General features: G+C 43.3%; 1 protein-coding gene across 3 annotated transcripts in view; it reads right to left on the minus strand.

The window, feature by feature from the left end:
• Window positions 1–15786, minus strand: part of ADCY2 (adenylate cyclase 2) — a 404271-nt gene that overhangs the window by 131137 nt on the left and 257348 nt on the right. For all 3 annotated transcript variants that reach the window (XM_090039146.1, XM_090039147.1, XM_090039145.1), the window contains 2 exons: window positions 3560–3708; window positions 1534–1645 (listed from right to left, as the gene is read on the minus strand). In XM_090039146.1, coding sequence (XP_089895272.1) covers window positions 1534–1645; window positions 3560–3708 — 261 coding nt within the window. The remainder of the gene's footprint in view (window positions 1–1533; window positions 1646–3559; window positions 3709–15786) is intronic.

A 15786-nucleotide genomic window follows, 5' to 3' on the forward strand; every position in this document is an offset into this window, starting at 1 on the left:
TGGAGGCTCATGTTCATCTTGTGGTCAATGATGACCCCCAAGTCTCTTTCTTCTGTAGTGCTAACCAATGTAGGACTGCCAAGCCTATAAGGGTGCTGCAGGTTTTTCCTCCCAAGGTGGAGAACCTTGCATTTTTCGGTGTTAAACATCATCAGGTTCTCATCTGCCCATTTGCTGAGCCTGTCCAGGTCAGCCTGGATCACCCGCCTATCTTCTGGCGTGGATGCTTTGCCCCAAAGTTTGGTGTCATCGGCGAACTTAGCCAGTCCACTCCTGACTTCAATGTCCACATCGTTAATGAAGAGGTTGAACAGTATGGGTCCCAGGACAGAGCCTTGAGGGACCCCACTGGTCACAGGGCACCACGATGAGTGACTGCCATCAATCACAACACTCTGGGTCCGACCACGGAGCCAATTTCCCAGCCAGCGGATCGTGGTGGAGCCAAGGCCACAACTGGCCAGTTTGGCCAAGAGGTGATCATGGGATACCAGATCAAAAGCTTTTTTGAAGTCAAGATATATGACATCAATCTCTTCTCCCTTGTCCAGATGATAGGTCACCTGGTCATAGAAGGAAATGAGATTGGTCAAACAAGACCTACCCGCAACAAACCCGTGCTGGCTGTCCCTTAGAATGTTAGCCTGGGCCAGTCCCTCAAGGATGGCCTCCTTAATAAACTTTTCTAAGATCTTCCCCAGGATAGAAGTCAGGCCAATGGGCCTGTAGTTAGCCGGATCCACTCTCCTCCCTTTCTTGAAGATCGGCACCATGTTGGCCTTCTTCCAGTCTTCGGGCACTACACCAGAGCGCCAGGAGTTTTCAAAGATCTGTGCCAGGGGCTGGGTTATGACGCTCACCAGCTCCTTGAGTACCCTGGGGTGCAGATTGTCAGGGCCAGCTGACTTGAAGGTATCCAGCTTCTCAAGGTGTTCCTTCATGAGGTCAGCATTTATGGAGGGTAGGGGATCCCCCTCACCCAGATTTCCCTGTCCCATAGCAGGCATGGGCGTCCCATGTGACTGATGAAAGACTGACGCAAAGTACCTATTTAATAGGTTGGCTTTTTCCTGGGCTTCAGTTGCCAGTTGCCCCATCTGGTTTAGCAGGGGTCCAACGTGGCCCTTGCTTTTCCTCCGGCTCCCCATATATCTGAAAAAAGACTTTTTGTTGTCCTTGATGACAAGCTAGTTGGAGTTCAGTTGCAGCCTTGGCTTTCCTGGTTTGCTCCCAGGAGGGCGGACGCTTTGGGTGGTTCGCCCCGGTGGCGGGGCCGGGTGCCACCAACTCAAAACTTCTAGGAAACGTCCGCGGAGATTTTGTATTAACTTGTTTCATTGAAGAGTAATCCTTTCCCACTGAACTTTCACTTCCCTTAGGCTAACAGCAGGCACTTACCATCGAATACTTGATGCACAGTAAGTACCCACATCTTGTTAACTCACAGCACTTTCTTAGTTTGCCCATAGTCTTGCAAAATAATAGTTGTTAACAGTGGTAGCAGAGATGAGATAAGCTCCGGCAGACACTTACCTTTGCTATTTGGTCAAACTTTCCGAAGAGTTCATTAAGCATGTGTACCAGTTCCCCAGGTGAGCAGTCACTGGCCAGGCGAGTGAACCCCACAATATCAGCATACAAAATACTAAAGTAGAAAAAAGAATAAACAACTTGAATACCAGTTTCCCTAGTTTTAGCGCACAGAAAAATTTACCAAGCATAGTTGCTCAACCAGGCGTATATTGATGAACTAGTGTGTCCAATCACACACAGAACCACAGACTAAATGGATCACTTATTTGAGTCATAGAGGAATCCCTGTGTTTATTATAATATATTCAGGAAAATATGGACATTTTCCTGTCCAAAATCAGGAACATGATTTCACTGTATGTATTTTCTGTTAGAAATTATATGATATCTTCTGTGATTGTGCACAGTCTGCATATTTCTTATGAATGGCTTACAGCAATTAATGTTTTGAGTACTTGTAACTCACTGTTAAATTCATGTTTATTTGTGAGGACAGATAGGGCATTTTTACACCTGCTCTGGGAGGCATGGGGATGGGGGGAGGAATTTAATTATCAAGCCATGCCGATTAAAAGCTCTGGAGTGTCAGGTGTAACAGCATCCCCTGTGCTGCAAAATGGTGTTGGGGTGATTTGAACTAAAGCTCATTGAACGAGCTTTAGTTAAAAGTGCCCACCACCATTTTTCTGCACAGGGACACTGATATATGTGATTCCACAGTCTGTTGGAGGACATTTATTTTCGTGCTATGGCAGACCTAATTAATGAAGCCTGTTTGGATGTGCTGGATTTCCAGCGCATTGGAGCCAGCTCCCTACACATGTATAGAAGCCCACTAGTCATAGCATATGTTTTTGTTCCCCAAGTGGAAGAGACTGAATAAGAATCAGTTTCAGGGACAAGCACTTATGTTTATAAGTAGAACATTTGCATTCTGAAAATGTTCTTACAACAGACATTTAACATCTGTTACTGTCTCTTCAACAGTACTTGTTCACTGGAACATGCACAGAAAACGCACAGAAAACAAACAGAAAGGTGCAAACTGAAGCAAGCTCACTTAAAAATTGGAATGAATTTACTTTAATTTTTCCCCAGTACTTGCTCAGCTCTTTGTACTATTGTTGTCTGTCTCCAGACATGACAACCATATAAGAGCATCAATTTTATTTGAAAAGTTTTTTTTTCTCCTAAATACAGTGTTTGATAAACCTTTAGGTTTTCCAGACAAATGTATTATCCACGAATATATGCTATGAAAAGCCATAAATTCAGCTCTTAGTGATATAACTGAACAATCAGAGTTACTTCAGTAACACCCATGAAATTACTAAAGATAAAAACCAGTGTAAATAGAAGCAGAATTTGGCAGTTTTGCTTGCAAACATGAGTATCCACGAAGAAAGCCTATTCTGCCATATATCAAAAGGTTACTTTTATAAAGTTCTCTGCTGTTGCTGTAAAAAAAGATAGAGGTCCCTGTCTGTAATGAGCAATCTGTTGTCAGAGCTTGACCAAATGGATGTACAGCAAAAGCTCCATTATCCAGCACCCATGGGAAATGCGGATAACCAAATGTGCCAGTTATCTGAGAGTGCCTTTGCCTGGTCGGGCAAAGATACCTCTCCCACCACATCCAGCGCATCCAGATCTCAGATTAACCATGCCACCCCTTCCACCCCTCCTCTGGTGTCAGTGTGCTGGGAGAAAGGGGAGGGGGGGCTCTGTGCAGGCTGCTTTACCCTACGCAGGCTGCTTTCCCTCAGGCTGTGGGATTCAACAAAACCAGAAGTCTCATTTCTGGTTTCCCTTTTGCCGCATTGACCAGTGTCAACCGGCATGTCGGTCAATAGAGCCATGCCAGTTAATGAAGTGCCGGTTACAGTGGCTTTTACTGTATTTGGGTATAGCAATTAAAAATCCTAATAAAATAGCCTTTTTTCCCCTATATTTCTCATTTATTTAAAAAACAAACTAACAACCTTTTGCTAACTTCGTTGACAAAAGAGAGAGTAAAGTGCAGTACCTCACATTGGTGTGCCTCTTGACATACAAATTATGAAAGTTGTTTGTATTTTCCAGCTGCCCTGCTTTGGGACCTTGCAACCTCTGAATAATCTCTGCTTTCATTTCCATAGCAATGTGAGCAGGCAGTAAAGAAAGTAGAAGACGTTCCTGAAAATATAAAAAATGTCCAGAATTGCTGTATGCAGAATTAGAATAATATGGAAAACAAAACTATGTTAAATATTCACTATTGTGAATACACCTTGCATAGCTATGTTAAATTTGTATAGATTAATTGTCAAAGATGGGCTCCAGATGTTCTTAGTCACTTGAAATAACTAAAGGAGAAACAGACATATTTCCAAACACCAAAGTTAGGTAAGCTTTGGAGTAGGGGAAGAAAGTAAAAGAAACAGAAATAGAAATAGTAAATAAAATTAACCATATGTGAAAAAAGTATTACAGTTCCACAGGGGTTTTGTTTTGTTTGGTTTGTTGGGTTTTTTTTAAACTATTACTGTGGTTTATGGGATATGCAGCTTAAAAACAACAGTTCAGCAAATAGGACTTTAGTGAAATGCAATGCAAGTAAAACATCAGAACACACTTAATTTGCAATTATTCATGAATGATTCAAATGTCAGGTTATGGGTGAATAAATAATTAATATGTGTAATTAGAAAGATAAACTCAAAATACATTATAGGTGACACTTGTATAACAATTCCCATTATAAAAAAACTGTTTTTAGTTGCTTGCAACTTTGCAGAATTTTAAGCATTTGGGTTGAATTTTCCCCAGTTTAAATTCCACGGTTATAAGATTAATGTAATCCTCTCTCTGAAAGCTCTTGGAGTCTCCATCCAAATGCAATCCAAATTTGGCAAGAAGGTAGCCTGCATGTTAAGGATGGACTTTTACTCTACTGGTGAACATCTGCCCCAAACTGGTCTATTCATGAGCCTTTGAAAAACTGCAATTCTTTTATGTTCATTAAAGAGCTACTAGAGCTTTGCAGCAAAAATTCTCTTAAGATTGAATCTGCCCGAGGAACCTCCAGCTGAGGGTTGAGCAATATTGTCCATTCAACTGCAGCTCTGAACTCCTACAGTCCATGCCAGGTCCAGATCTTGGTCCAGGTCCAGTTTGGGGCATCGGAATGGTATCCGCTTGGGCTCTCAATACTCCTACTACTTATACCAAACAAAAAATGGACATGAACTGAATAGGGGAGAGAAATAGTAGAAAATGAGTGGGATGGGCAGGGGGAACACCAGGACTAGACAGACAAGGAGCTTGGGAGTGGAAGACAAGGGAGGGAAACAGATGGGGGGGAAAGGGGGAACCAACAGATGGCATGAGAGTGACTTCAGGTGATGAGCTAGGGGGACAGAACTTGCAAATGGTTGATCCGGGCACTTGGGACTTGGATACAATAGTGTAAAAGCAGGTGGTGGAAACAGAAGCAGGTGGTGGAAACAGACAGACCTGAGCCTCTCAAGAACTTCTGAAACACTTTGCTTAAATTATGATTTCTTCCTTAAAACAACATAGCTTACTGTAATCATCTTTGTGCCACAAAAATATAATGACTTACGAAAGAAGGCATGCTTTGATGCAACGGCAATACTTTCACATCATTTGCATTCCTACTTAGGGGATGTCTTCACTACGATATGCGGAGTCATGTACAAATACCTGAGCTAGCTCTGAGCAAGCTGGCTGACATGCAGCCAGCAATACAGCCATATTAGTATAGCACTAGGTTAATATAGCCTTCCCAGCACGGTATATTAGCCCACGTGGAATGCTAATATAGTGCTCCTGCTTCTGGTATCTGAGCTAGCTCAGGAATTTATATATGGCACTGCACAATATAAGCCAGACATGCTCTCAGACTTTGGGCAACTATGCATACAGGTGCTTGTGATTCCAGCTATGTATGAGGCTGATCCTACATTTACTGCAGGTGATAAACCTCCCACTGATTTCAGCGGGTACAGGCAGATTCAGGCTCTGTAGTCATTTCCACCAAAAGTATTGCTTTTAAATTGGATCAGACTAGAAGAGAAGGGGGGCAGAGAATTTGTAGTATCTAAAGGTTACAGAGAAACAGTGGCCTCCTGTCCTAGCTTCCTGGTTGACACAAGGTAACAAGTAGGTAGTCTAAAACTTGCAGAGTGAATAAGTGAAAAAAAAAAATCACACATCAAGTGAATACAGTTGTATTTTTTCTGCCTGAACAATTGCGTGATTTTTAATGCACATCCCTAAAAGATCAGCATATGTGCCATTTGAATACTGTAATATTGGACCATTTCCTTCAGGTTTATATTTTATTCCCCGCCTTAAGATATTTTGAAGGAAACCATGATAATCAACAGATATTTATTATGTAATATGAGCTTACTCTTACAGTCTTCAGTATGCTGTAACTTAAGCAGAGGCGAATCCAGAAGGAGTGCGGTGTCAACCCCCTTTCTGATGACATGGCAGGAACAGCAGCTGGGGACTAGCTAGTCAACCTAACCTGTTAAAAACTTTGTTCATTTTTTCTCATTTTAACGTCTGGCTTCAATTTAACCTATGAGTTCTTACTATGCCTTTCTTTGCTAGATGAGAGCCATCTATAAGTTCTGTCCATGAATGTACTTGTTCACTAATGAAATCTCTTGTTCCTCATTTTTCTCCTTAAGTCTCTTACTGTGCGGCATTTCTTTCAGTTTCTAATATTTTTGCACCTAGTCTCTGCAGTTACTCCTGTTTTTCAGTATTCTTTTAAAAATGTGAACCCCAGAACTGGACAGTGTATTCCAATGTCAATGACAACCAGTAGCCCTGTGCAAATCGGCAGCGATCTGATCTGGTTTTGGATCTGGCTGCTTCGCATGCCCATGATCCCATCCGGAGCTTCAGACCAGGTTTCTGCTTCGATCTGGAATGAAGCAGCGGAGCTACCTTGGAGATGCGGCCATAGAGTATAATGGGGAATCAGTGAAATATCTATAACTTTGTTGCTCTTTGTCTGATTTGGATAACACTTGAAGGGGTGGTAGCCTCTGCTAATAGCATGAAATTTGCCAAGTATCAAGAAGATCGATGTAGGGGTTTGGGGGGAACTGTACCCCAAATTATTGAAAACCAAACTCATGTCATGGCTATGTGTTACAACACAGCGGGGTCAAAACTGCAGGGCTGGTAGCTCTCACTGAGGCCATGAAGCCTGCCAAGTTTCAAGGAGATAAGTGCAGGGGTTTGGGGGAAACTGCCCCTCAAGCTGCTGACAAGCAAAACTCGTGCCATGGGTGACACAGTGTGTGTTAAGGCGCAGTGGGGTGACAGCTGCAGGGATGGTAGCCCCTGCTATGGCCATGACACCTGACAACTGTCGAGGAGATCAGTGCAGGGGGGTCCTGGGGCCCTGCACTTCTAGCTGCTGACAGACAAAACTTGTGACTTGGCTGCTTGCGGGATTGACTGTGTCTGTCTTGGGGCAGTTGATTGTCTGTCTTGATTCTTTCCTCTCCTCTCACTGGTTTTGTAGGTGCTAATTGATGCTCGTTAAGTCGTTATGTAGTAGCTAGGTCCTGTGTATTGACCTGGTCCCTGAGTGAATCATGATTGATTGATTGTTAACTGGTAACACAGCAGCTTAGCAGCCAGGCCTGCAGCAATGTCTCCCCTCCCTGCCCCAAGCCACAGACAGTCAGTCCCACAAGCACCCATGGCACAAGTTTTGCTTGTCCGCAGCCTGAAGGGCAGTTCCCCTCACAAGCCCCTCCACTTATCTTCTTGAAACTTGGCAGGCTTTGTGGCCTCAGTAAGAGCTACCACCCCTGCAGTTTTCACCCTGCTATGTTGTAATGCCTAGATGTGACATGAGTTTTGCTTTCAATAATTTAGGGTACAGTTCCCCCCAAACCCCTGCACCAATCTTCTTGAAACTTGACAGGCTCATAATTTCCGCAGGGTCTACCACCCCTGGAAACTTCATCCAAATTGGACCAAAAAACCCAGATAGATATTTATTGTTTCCCCATTATATCCTATAGCTGGATCTCCAAGGCAGCTCCAAAGCTCTTCGGAAGCTCTGAACCGCTTCGGGAAGCTGAATGAGGCCGGTGCTTCAACCTGGATGTGCTGCTTCGGACCCCAAAGCATCTGAAGCTTCTCCAGATCCGAAGCTTTGTCCGAGTCAACCAGTACTGTACAAAGCGGGAATGAATTTGAGGTTTGGGGGTAGAGAACTGACGGATAGCAGGATTTATATTGTGCGGAGGAGAGGGGATAAATGATTATATATAGAGAGATGATATACTCTACTAGTAGAGTATCCCCTCTTCCTCTTGGGAGGAGGAGGGGATAAATTATTATATACAGAGATGAAGAACACATACTGACTGAGGCACTGGAGAACTGTCAGGGCCACAGGAGCAGGAAAAGGAACACAAAACTTTGTGGACATTGATTTGTTTGGGTTATGTTAGCACTGTTGATGGGAAAATTTTATCTGTTGTATATTTGTTTTTGAATGTTGGATCTGTTATTTTACAAGAAGTTGGATTCATTAGTACATAAAAGTTTTAAAAAATCACCTTGTTTCCCCCAACTCGCCACTCTTCTATATATATAGCCTAGGAGTACATTGTTTATATCATCACAATGACATCTCTATGCAGTTGGTTTTGTGCTATAACACCTAAACTCCTTTCAGAATTATGTATCTACCACATGGGGGATAAACCTGGAGTCATGGCCTCCATACCTTGCTCCAAGAATGAAGACCTGTATTAAAATGCTTTTAAAAAGTAATAATAATAATAACAGCATGCTACCTTATCAGGCAGCTAAGATCATTATTTACCACTCTGCTAATTCTTTATCATCTGCAATCTGTCAGCCAAGCTTATAGATTCCTTCCAGTTCATTAAAAAAAAAATACATTCAAAATATATCATCAGAACTAGAAGTGATCTTTTCAGAATTCCACTAGAAACATTCCCACTTTAATAATCATCATCATGAAACAGTGAATCAAGTACTGTACAAAAATATTTTATTCACAAAGTTACCTCTATCAACAAAACCTATCTTGTGTAGGAAAAAAAATGAATGGAAGTTTGACAAACCCCTTGCCTCATAAAACCATGCTGAATTACTTGAATCATACTTCCAGCCTTTAATTCTTTGCTTACTGAATCCTATATAAAGCTTTTCCATTATTTACAAGATACTGAGGCCAGGCTAATTAGCTTATAGTTATCAAAGCTCAGGTGCTGTTACCAGCTACCTTGAAGATATTTTAATCTGTGGAATGTTATTCATCATAAAATTAAACAGTTTCAGAGCACTCACAGGATAAGGCTTAATGCTCTCTCAGACCAGCTGTGACTTGTCACTATAAAGCCTGGCGAGCAAAGGCATGGATTGGAACCAGAACTCTATTCCTTTTCTAGGGTAGGAGGGGAAAAGTTTTGAAAACCTGTTTGAAGTCAACAGATGGGGAGGGGCAAGTAAAGAGAAAGGAGTGAAAACAAGAATATTGGGGGATGGGGAGGATATTAAAGGATCAAAATCTTTCACATTTCACTAAACTGGGATTGGATAGGGAGAGATGAGTTAGTACTCACACCAGAGCAGAGCTGAGACCCAGCAGGCAGGTTGCATGCATATTACACCAAGCCACAACTGAGACCAAGCAGGCTCACTGCATGATTAGGTAAGGGAGGTGTTGACAGAGCCATTTCAAATGAACAGCAGTTCAGTTCAAATGAATGCCATGCAGGTGGGGAAGCTAAGTCATGCTGTAGAGGCCAGCAGTGGTGGGGAAAGGTGTGATGGGTGAGGAAGGAGATGGTTGCCCAACACTGGAAGCCAACTGCCTGTGCTCATTAGCAATTACAGAGGATTCTGCTCTATAGAATCACTAGTTAAGAGAATCAGGTGCTTATTTGAACCCATATGGGAAAACCAAAACCACTGGTATATTATTACATGTAAAAATCGCTCATATTAGATTCACAATTTTCGGTTTTTGGAATCATTTTACCAGAGCAGCCTGGGGATTTTGCAACTTTGTGAGGAGTCCCCTGCAGGCTGGCCATTGTAGCCTGCAGAGGCTGGGAGGGAGCAGGAGGAGGGTGGTCAGGCAAGGGACACCACGTGCATGAGCTGTATACGCACATGCCCCAGGCAGCCTGGAGAGCAGCTCCTGCAGGTACATGTGGGGGTGGGGGAGGGCAGGGGGAGAAATTGAGCCCCCTGTAGGCAGGAAGGGAGTTGGGGAGGACTGGGGCCCCAGCAGAGTGGGACGGGGCCACGGGTGGCTTGTCTGTGGAGGGGCTAGGGTCCCTGGTGACACGTGGTAGCTTTAAGGTGTGCAACCTTGTGCTGCTGCCCTCACTGCCCATGCCCACCTCCACCCTGCGCACAGATCTGTGGGGGCATGGGTCCCTTGCTGCCCGTCCGGGAGTGCGTGCCATGCTGGGGAGCTGGCCTCACCTCCCACACCCGAACCTGCAGCAGGCAGCAGCAGGTGGGGAGCAATGAAAATGGATGGAGGGCTGGGGCACATGACTTACAAGGAGATGCTGAGGGAACTGTGCTTATTTAGTTTGCAGAAGATAAGAGGGGGGATTTAATAGCAGCCTTCAACTACCTGAAGGGTGGATTCAGAAAGGATGGAGTTGGACTGTTCTCAGGGGTAGCAGATGACAGAACAAGGAACAATAGCCTCACATTGCAGCAAAGGGAAGTTTAGGTTCCTAGGAGTAGTAAAACACTGGAACAGGTTACCCAGAGAGGTTTTGGACTCTCCATCCTTCGAGGTTTTTAAGACCTGGCTATAGAAAACCTTGGCTGGGAGGATCTAGTTGAGGATGGTCCTGCTTTGAGCAGGGGGTTGGACTAAATAACCTCCTGAGGTCCCTCCCAACCCTAATTTTCTTTGATGCTATGATTAGAAGGCAAGAGAAACACTCAGCCAACTCATTTACAGCATTTGAGCGTTTGTTTTACCAGGACCTACAGATTTAGTTGTATATTTTTCTTTTGTACCTATTGTTTAATATATTCTTTAGTTATCAAGAGGCTTGTTGGGGGTGGAGTGGGATGCAGGAGGGTGGGGAGGAAATCACATGAGGACGCATGAATGTTGCCTGCCTCCCAAGGCTGGGGTGGCACAGCGACTGCCCGCAGGCAGCAGTGTCAGCGGCAGGGGCATGGTGGCAGAGAGTAGGGAGCTTTCATAGGCAGCTCCAAGGATGGAGATTCCCAGTGTTAGCAGCAAGGGGGGGCAGTGGCGAACGCCAACAGGCAATTGGCAACCATTTGTAGATGCCGCCGGGCGGCGGTGTTGGTGGTAAGAGGAAGGCGGTGAGCAGCGACCACCTGCAACCAATCTCGGGGTGCACATGCATCCCCTACACATTGCTAATGTGAGGATGGTCATCCAAGTATATAATTCTATTCATTTGCAAATATGGAGGAGATATTAACTGAATTTATCTGTCTTTTTTGCATCGTTATTACCAATTTTACTGTCTCTATTTGGTAATGGCCTCTTTGTTAAATTTTTTTCCCCAAATTTATTTAAAATAAATCAGATCTCTCTTATTTTTCTTAAAGCCACCAGGCAAGATTTTTTTTTTTCTGTTGTCTTAAAAATATGCCCTTACCAATTTTTAGCCATGAATGAGAACACTTATCACTTGATTCTTTTAGTTTGGACTTAGTAGCACTTAAAGGCTGGCCAGTTGCACAAATGTGAAGTGAAGCACAAACCTTTTTTACATGGAGATACTGTAAATGCCTGCAGATATTGCTATTATGGCAAAACTCTGCATTGTGAGCTGCCCCCAACAAAATGCTACACTCCTGTTCTATTTGATGGAAAGGCCGCTAGGTTTAAAAGGAAATATTGGACTAAGTACAGCCAAATAAAGCAGTATTTAGAAATAAAAGGATCAGTCTTCAAAGATATAGACCATTATGTTCAAAGATATAGACCATTATGTGTGCCTTATTTGTCTATAAAATTGTTGACTTACATGCTTACAAAAACAGGTATCTGGGCAGCTAATATATAGTTACTTGGTCACTTGTGTCTACAAACACTACCAAAGTTGCTTAAAAGCATTGTTTTTGGTGCAGTAGTTTCAGTGCACATGTTCAACATTTCTTTTTCAGTGCACTGCCCCTTCCTTAAGTACTGTAACAAGAGACAATCCTTTAATGGATGTGAGTCTCATTTGATTTTTATGCACAGATTGTGTGTGAGAGGTAGCCTGGGTTGAACTTTGCAAGTAAGGTCTACTATGGCTTAATTGTACATGCATATTTGGGTCTAACTTCAGAAGTAAGGGACAGATCCTATTTATATTTCACAGGACTAAATGGCAGCCTGTTGCAACTTTTGTCAGAGGTGAGGAGGGTCCTTCTACCTTTTAGCTTAGTAACCACAGATTAAGCATTTAACCAGGGAGCAGGAGACATCAGTTTCAAGCTTTCAGCAGGGGAGATCTGAAGCTACAACTCCTACCTCTTAGTAAATTGCTCTAATCAGGAGGTCAGGAACTTTCCCATCCTCCTTTTGAATGGGAGATGTAGTAGAACAACTTCATCAATTAAGCAGCAGCAGGAAAGTTTCGGTGTTATGGTGAAAAGGGGCCCACATTCCAGGGCCCACTCCTTTGCTGCCTTTTAAACTTCCATCCCATTTGACTGAGACAAATCATTTGGCAGCTTCTCTTCATCTTGCCCCTATACATCTACTTTATGGCTTCCCAGTGGTCCAGCTTCAAGAGGAAGACTGCAGGGAGCTCTTAGTAGTGCTTGCCCTGTGGCCTGTTATTAGAGCACTTTGCTGGGAAGTGGGAAATACAGATCTAAGCCTCTCTGGGTAAGGGAGGGCCTAAACATGGGTCTCCCAATCCTTGGCCCAGTGCCCTAATCACTAATAGTGGGCAGTCATGGTTTTTGCCTGACTAAAATTTTGAGTCTTCTCCAGCCTTCACCTGGGCAATTCCATTTCCCTTGGGCTGCTGCCAGCCTGTAGCCCTACTGAGCTTGTCTAGTAGGCTAGCATTGGCAATAATGAACAGCAAACTGTCTGTAAGTGCCCAAAGTGGAAGTTTTGCAATTACTTACGTACATGAAAGGTAAATAGAATCCGGCCTAAATCTCCAAACAGAAAAACACTATATTACAGTAACAATATGTTGCCAGAAAGCTGCTAATATACACAATTCATATATACCCATACATAATAATAACAGCAATTATTACTTAGGATCTTCTTCAGCATATTCTTTTATTTCTGTCTTTTTTTTCCTTTTTAGCCACTTATATATCACATAAGATGGAGTACAACACTGTTAAATATGCATAAGAAATTTGTACCAAATTAGCTGCCTGATGAGATTAATGCTGTCATTAGTACATCAGTCTTTTACTGATGCCAAATTATCATAAAGCTGGCAATTAACGCTGGATACCATATGCATACACAATGCAGTTTTTATCCACTCTGAATTCAGACCACCACATTTTATCAGGAAATGTCATGCCAAACACACAATCTGAGAGAAAACCACGAGGCAAAGAAGCTATTCACAAAACTGACAGAAGGTTATTTTCATTGCTTAGCACAAGTATAATATTCTCTTTTATGGTAAAGGGAAAAAAAAGAACAAAAAATGTAAGAAAACCATTTAATGGATAGTTAGCCCATGATTCACTTTTACCTACTGCATGCTCAGTAAGGTTTTGTGCCAGTGTCCATTCAAGCCAACTCCTGTTGTTTTGAGTGGTGGTGGATATGGCCCTTGATGTAATGTAGGAAATACATTCTGTAGTTTGTTTCTGTTCTATTTGGTCACTGCCTTTGTTACATTTTGCTCTTATTAGCTGTGATGTATTTGGATTGATACTATTGCACCTAGCAGACCCAAACATAGACCAGAACCCTATTTTGCAAGGTGCTTGGCAAACACAGAACCAGAAGACAGGTCCTGCTCTGAAGAAGATACAGTTTGCATGTTCCAATGCTAACAATTTTGTTGGATACATCTGGAAGCTGATTTATATTCTTTGGATGTCCAGATGCTATATAGATGAGCACTGTGTGAATGATAAAAGGAACAAAAATGTATGCAAAACACAGTCTATTTCTAAAATTACTTTTCACTAATATAGACACACTTCAAGGAAAGAGGACTCCTGGGAAGAGATGGCATTCACTTCATGTGGAGAGGCAAGTCCCTGTTCTTGGCCAGGATGGCTGATCTTCTAGATACGGCTTTAAACTAAGATTGCTGTGTGGGAAACACTGACTGGAGCTTGCCCAGAGACAAGAAAGCTTTGTAGATAGGGACACGAGGAGAGCCACTTCTGTCTCCTTCAGCATAACAGAAAGCTGAGGGTCTCAACTGGAGGACGCAGGTGCCTGTAAACTAATGCCAGGAGCATGAGGAACAAGCAGGAGGGGCTAGCCTTCCTACTTTCCAGTGGGCACTATGACCTAGTAGGGATTACAGAGACATGGAGGGACTTCTCACATGATTGGAGCACAGCCATAGGGTCCAGGTAGGGAAGAAACATGAATGTGTAGATCTTTAGCTACAATGAAGCAATACGCTTCCTTGGAAGCTGACATTGGCTCCAAAGAAAAATGGCTTGAAGCCCTCTGGGTCCAGCTGCAGAGAAGGGGAAGAGGGGAGGAAAGCCGGTGGCGAGAGACCTAACTGTAGGTGTATACTACAGACTACCAAACAAGAGGGAGAAACTCAATCTAGAGTTCGCTTGAGAACTGAGAGAGGCTGTGCATGCATGGTATATAGTCATCATGGGCGACTTCAATTATCCAGACATCTCCTGGGGGGAACACTTGGCCAAGTCAGATAGGTCGCATTCTGTCCTGACCTGCATTAAAGAGCTCTTCCTGATTCAGAAGGTGGATGGGCCAACCAAAGGTAATGCTCTCTTAGACTTGGTCCTGGCCAAAGGAGACAACCTGGTGACCGACTTAAATATAGAGGGTCACCTGGGTGACAGCAAACATAAAACCATCACATTCACTGTCCATTGCAAGGCAGACAATTCAGATAGCAGGACTGAAGTTTTGGACTTCAAAAATGTAAATTTCAACAAGCTTAGGTCACTAGTAGAGGTAGTGTTACAGGACCAAGGACCAAAGGTGAAAGGAGTGCATGAAGAGTGGTTGTTCCTTAAGGACACAATCCTTGAAGCACAAAGGAAGACCATTCCCATGTGGAGGAATGGCACCAGAAGAGCTGGGAAGCCCTCTTGGCTAAACAGGGAAATCAAAGTCCTCCTAAGAAAGAAGAAAGCAGTGTACAAACAATGGAAGCTTGGGACAGGCCTCAAGGACAACAATGGTCTGCACTTGTAGGGAACAAATTAGAAAGGCTAAGATGGTGACTGAACTTAAATTAGCAATGGGAATCAAGGACAACAAGAAGTCCTTCTTTAGGTAAGTAGGGAACAAGAGGAAAACAAATGGGAGTGTGGGGACACTGCTCAGCAAAGGACAGCTGGTTACCAGCACGCAGGAGAAAAATGACCTCCTGAATGACTACTTTGCCTCGGTATTTTACTGGGTCAAGAGGAAAATCATGCCATATAGGGTACAAAATGAACAGGACAGCAATGACTGCCTTCCTACTATTGTCGTAGAACTGATGTGTGATCAATCAAAGAAATTAAACATATATAAGTCAGCAGGACCGGATGAACTCACTCTGAGAATGCTGAGGGATCTAGCCGAAGTTATTGTAGAGCCCCTGGTGAAACTCTTCCAAAACTTGTGGTGCTCTGGAGAGGTCCCTGAGGACTGGAAGAGGGCCAGTGTTGTGCCCATCTTCAAGAAGGAGAAGAGGGAGGATCCGGGTGACTACAGGCCAATTAGCCTAACTTGTATCCCAGTGAAAATCCTGGAAAAATTCATTAAGGAGTCTATATGTGATAGGCTTGCAGAAGGTAGGATTCTGAATGACAGCCAGAATGGCTTCAACACGGGCAGGTGTTGTCTCACCAAACTCATCTCCTTTTACAATCAGGTAACTCACCTCCTGGATAAGAGAGAAAATGTTGACATTGTATACCTTGACTTCTAAAAAGCCTTTGATCTGCTTTCCCATGATGTTCTTGAGACAAAATTGGAGGATTGTGTGCTTAACTGCAAGACAGTTAGGTAGTTACGAAGCTGGCTGTGAGGTAGGACCCAGA

The sequence above is a fragment of the Crocodylus siamensis genome, chromosome 3, assembly GCF_052110815.1.
Source record: "Crocodylus siamensis isolate JL-2025a chromosome 3, ASM5211081v1, whole genome shotgun sequence".
Taxonomy (NCBI): domain Eukaryota; kingdom Metazoa; phylum Chordata; order Crocodylia; family Crocodylidae; genus Crocodylus; species Crocodylus siamensis.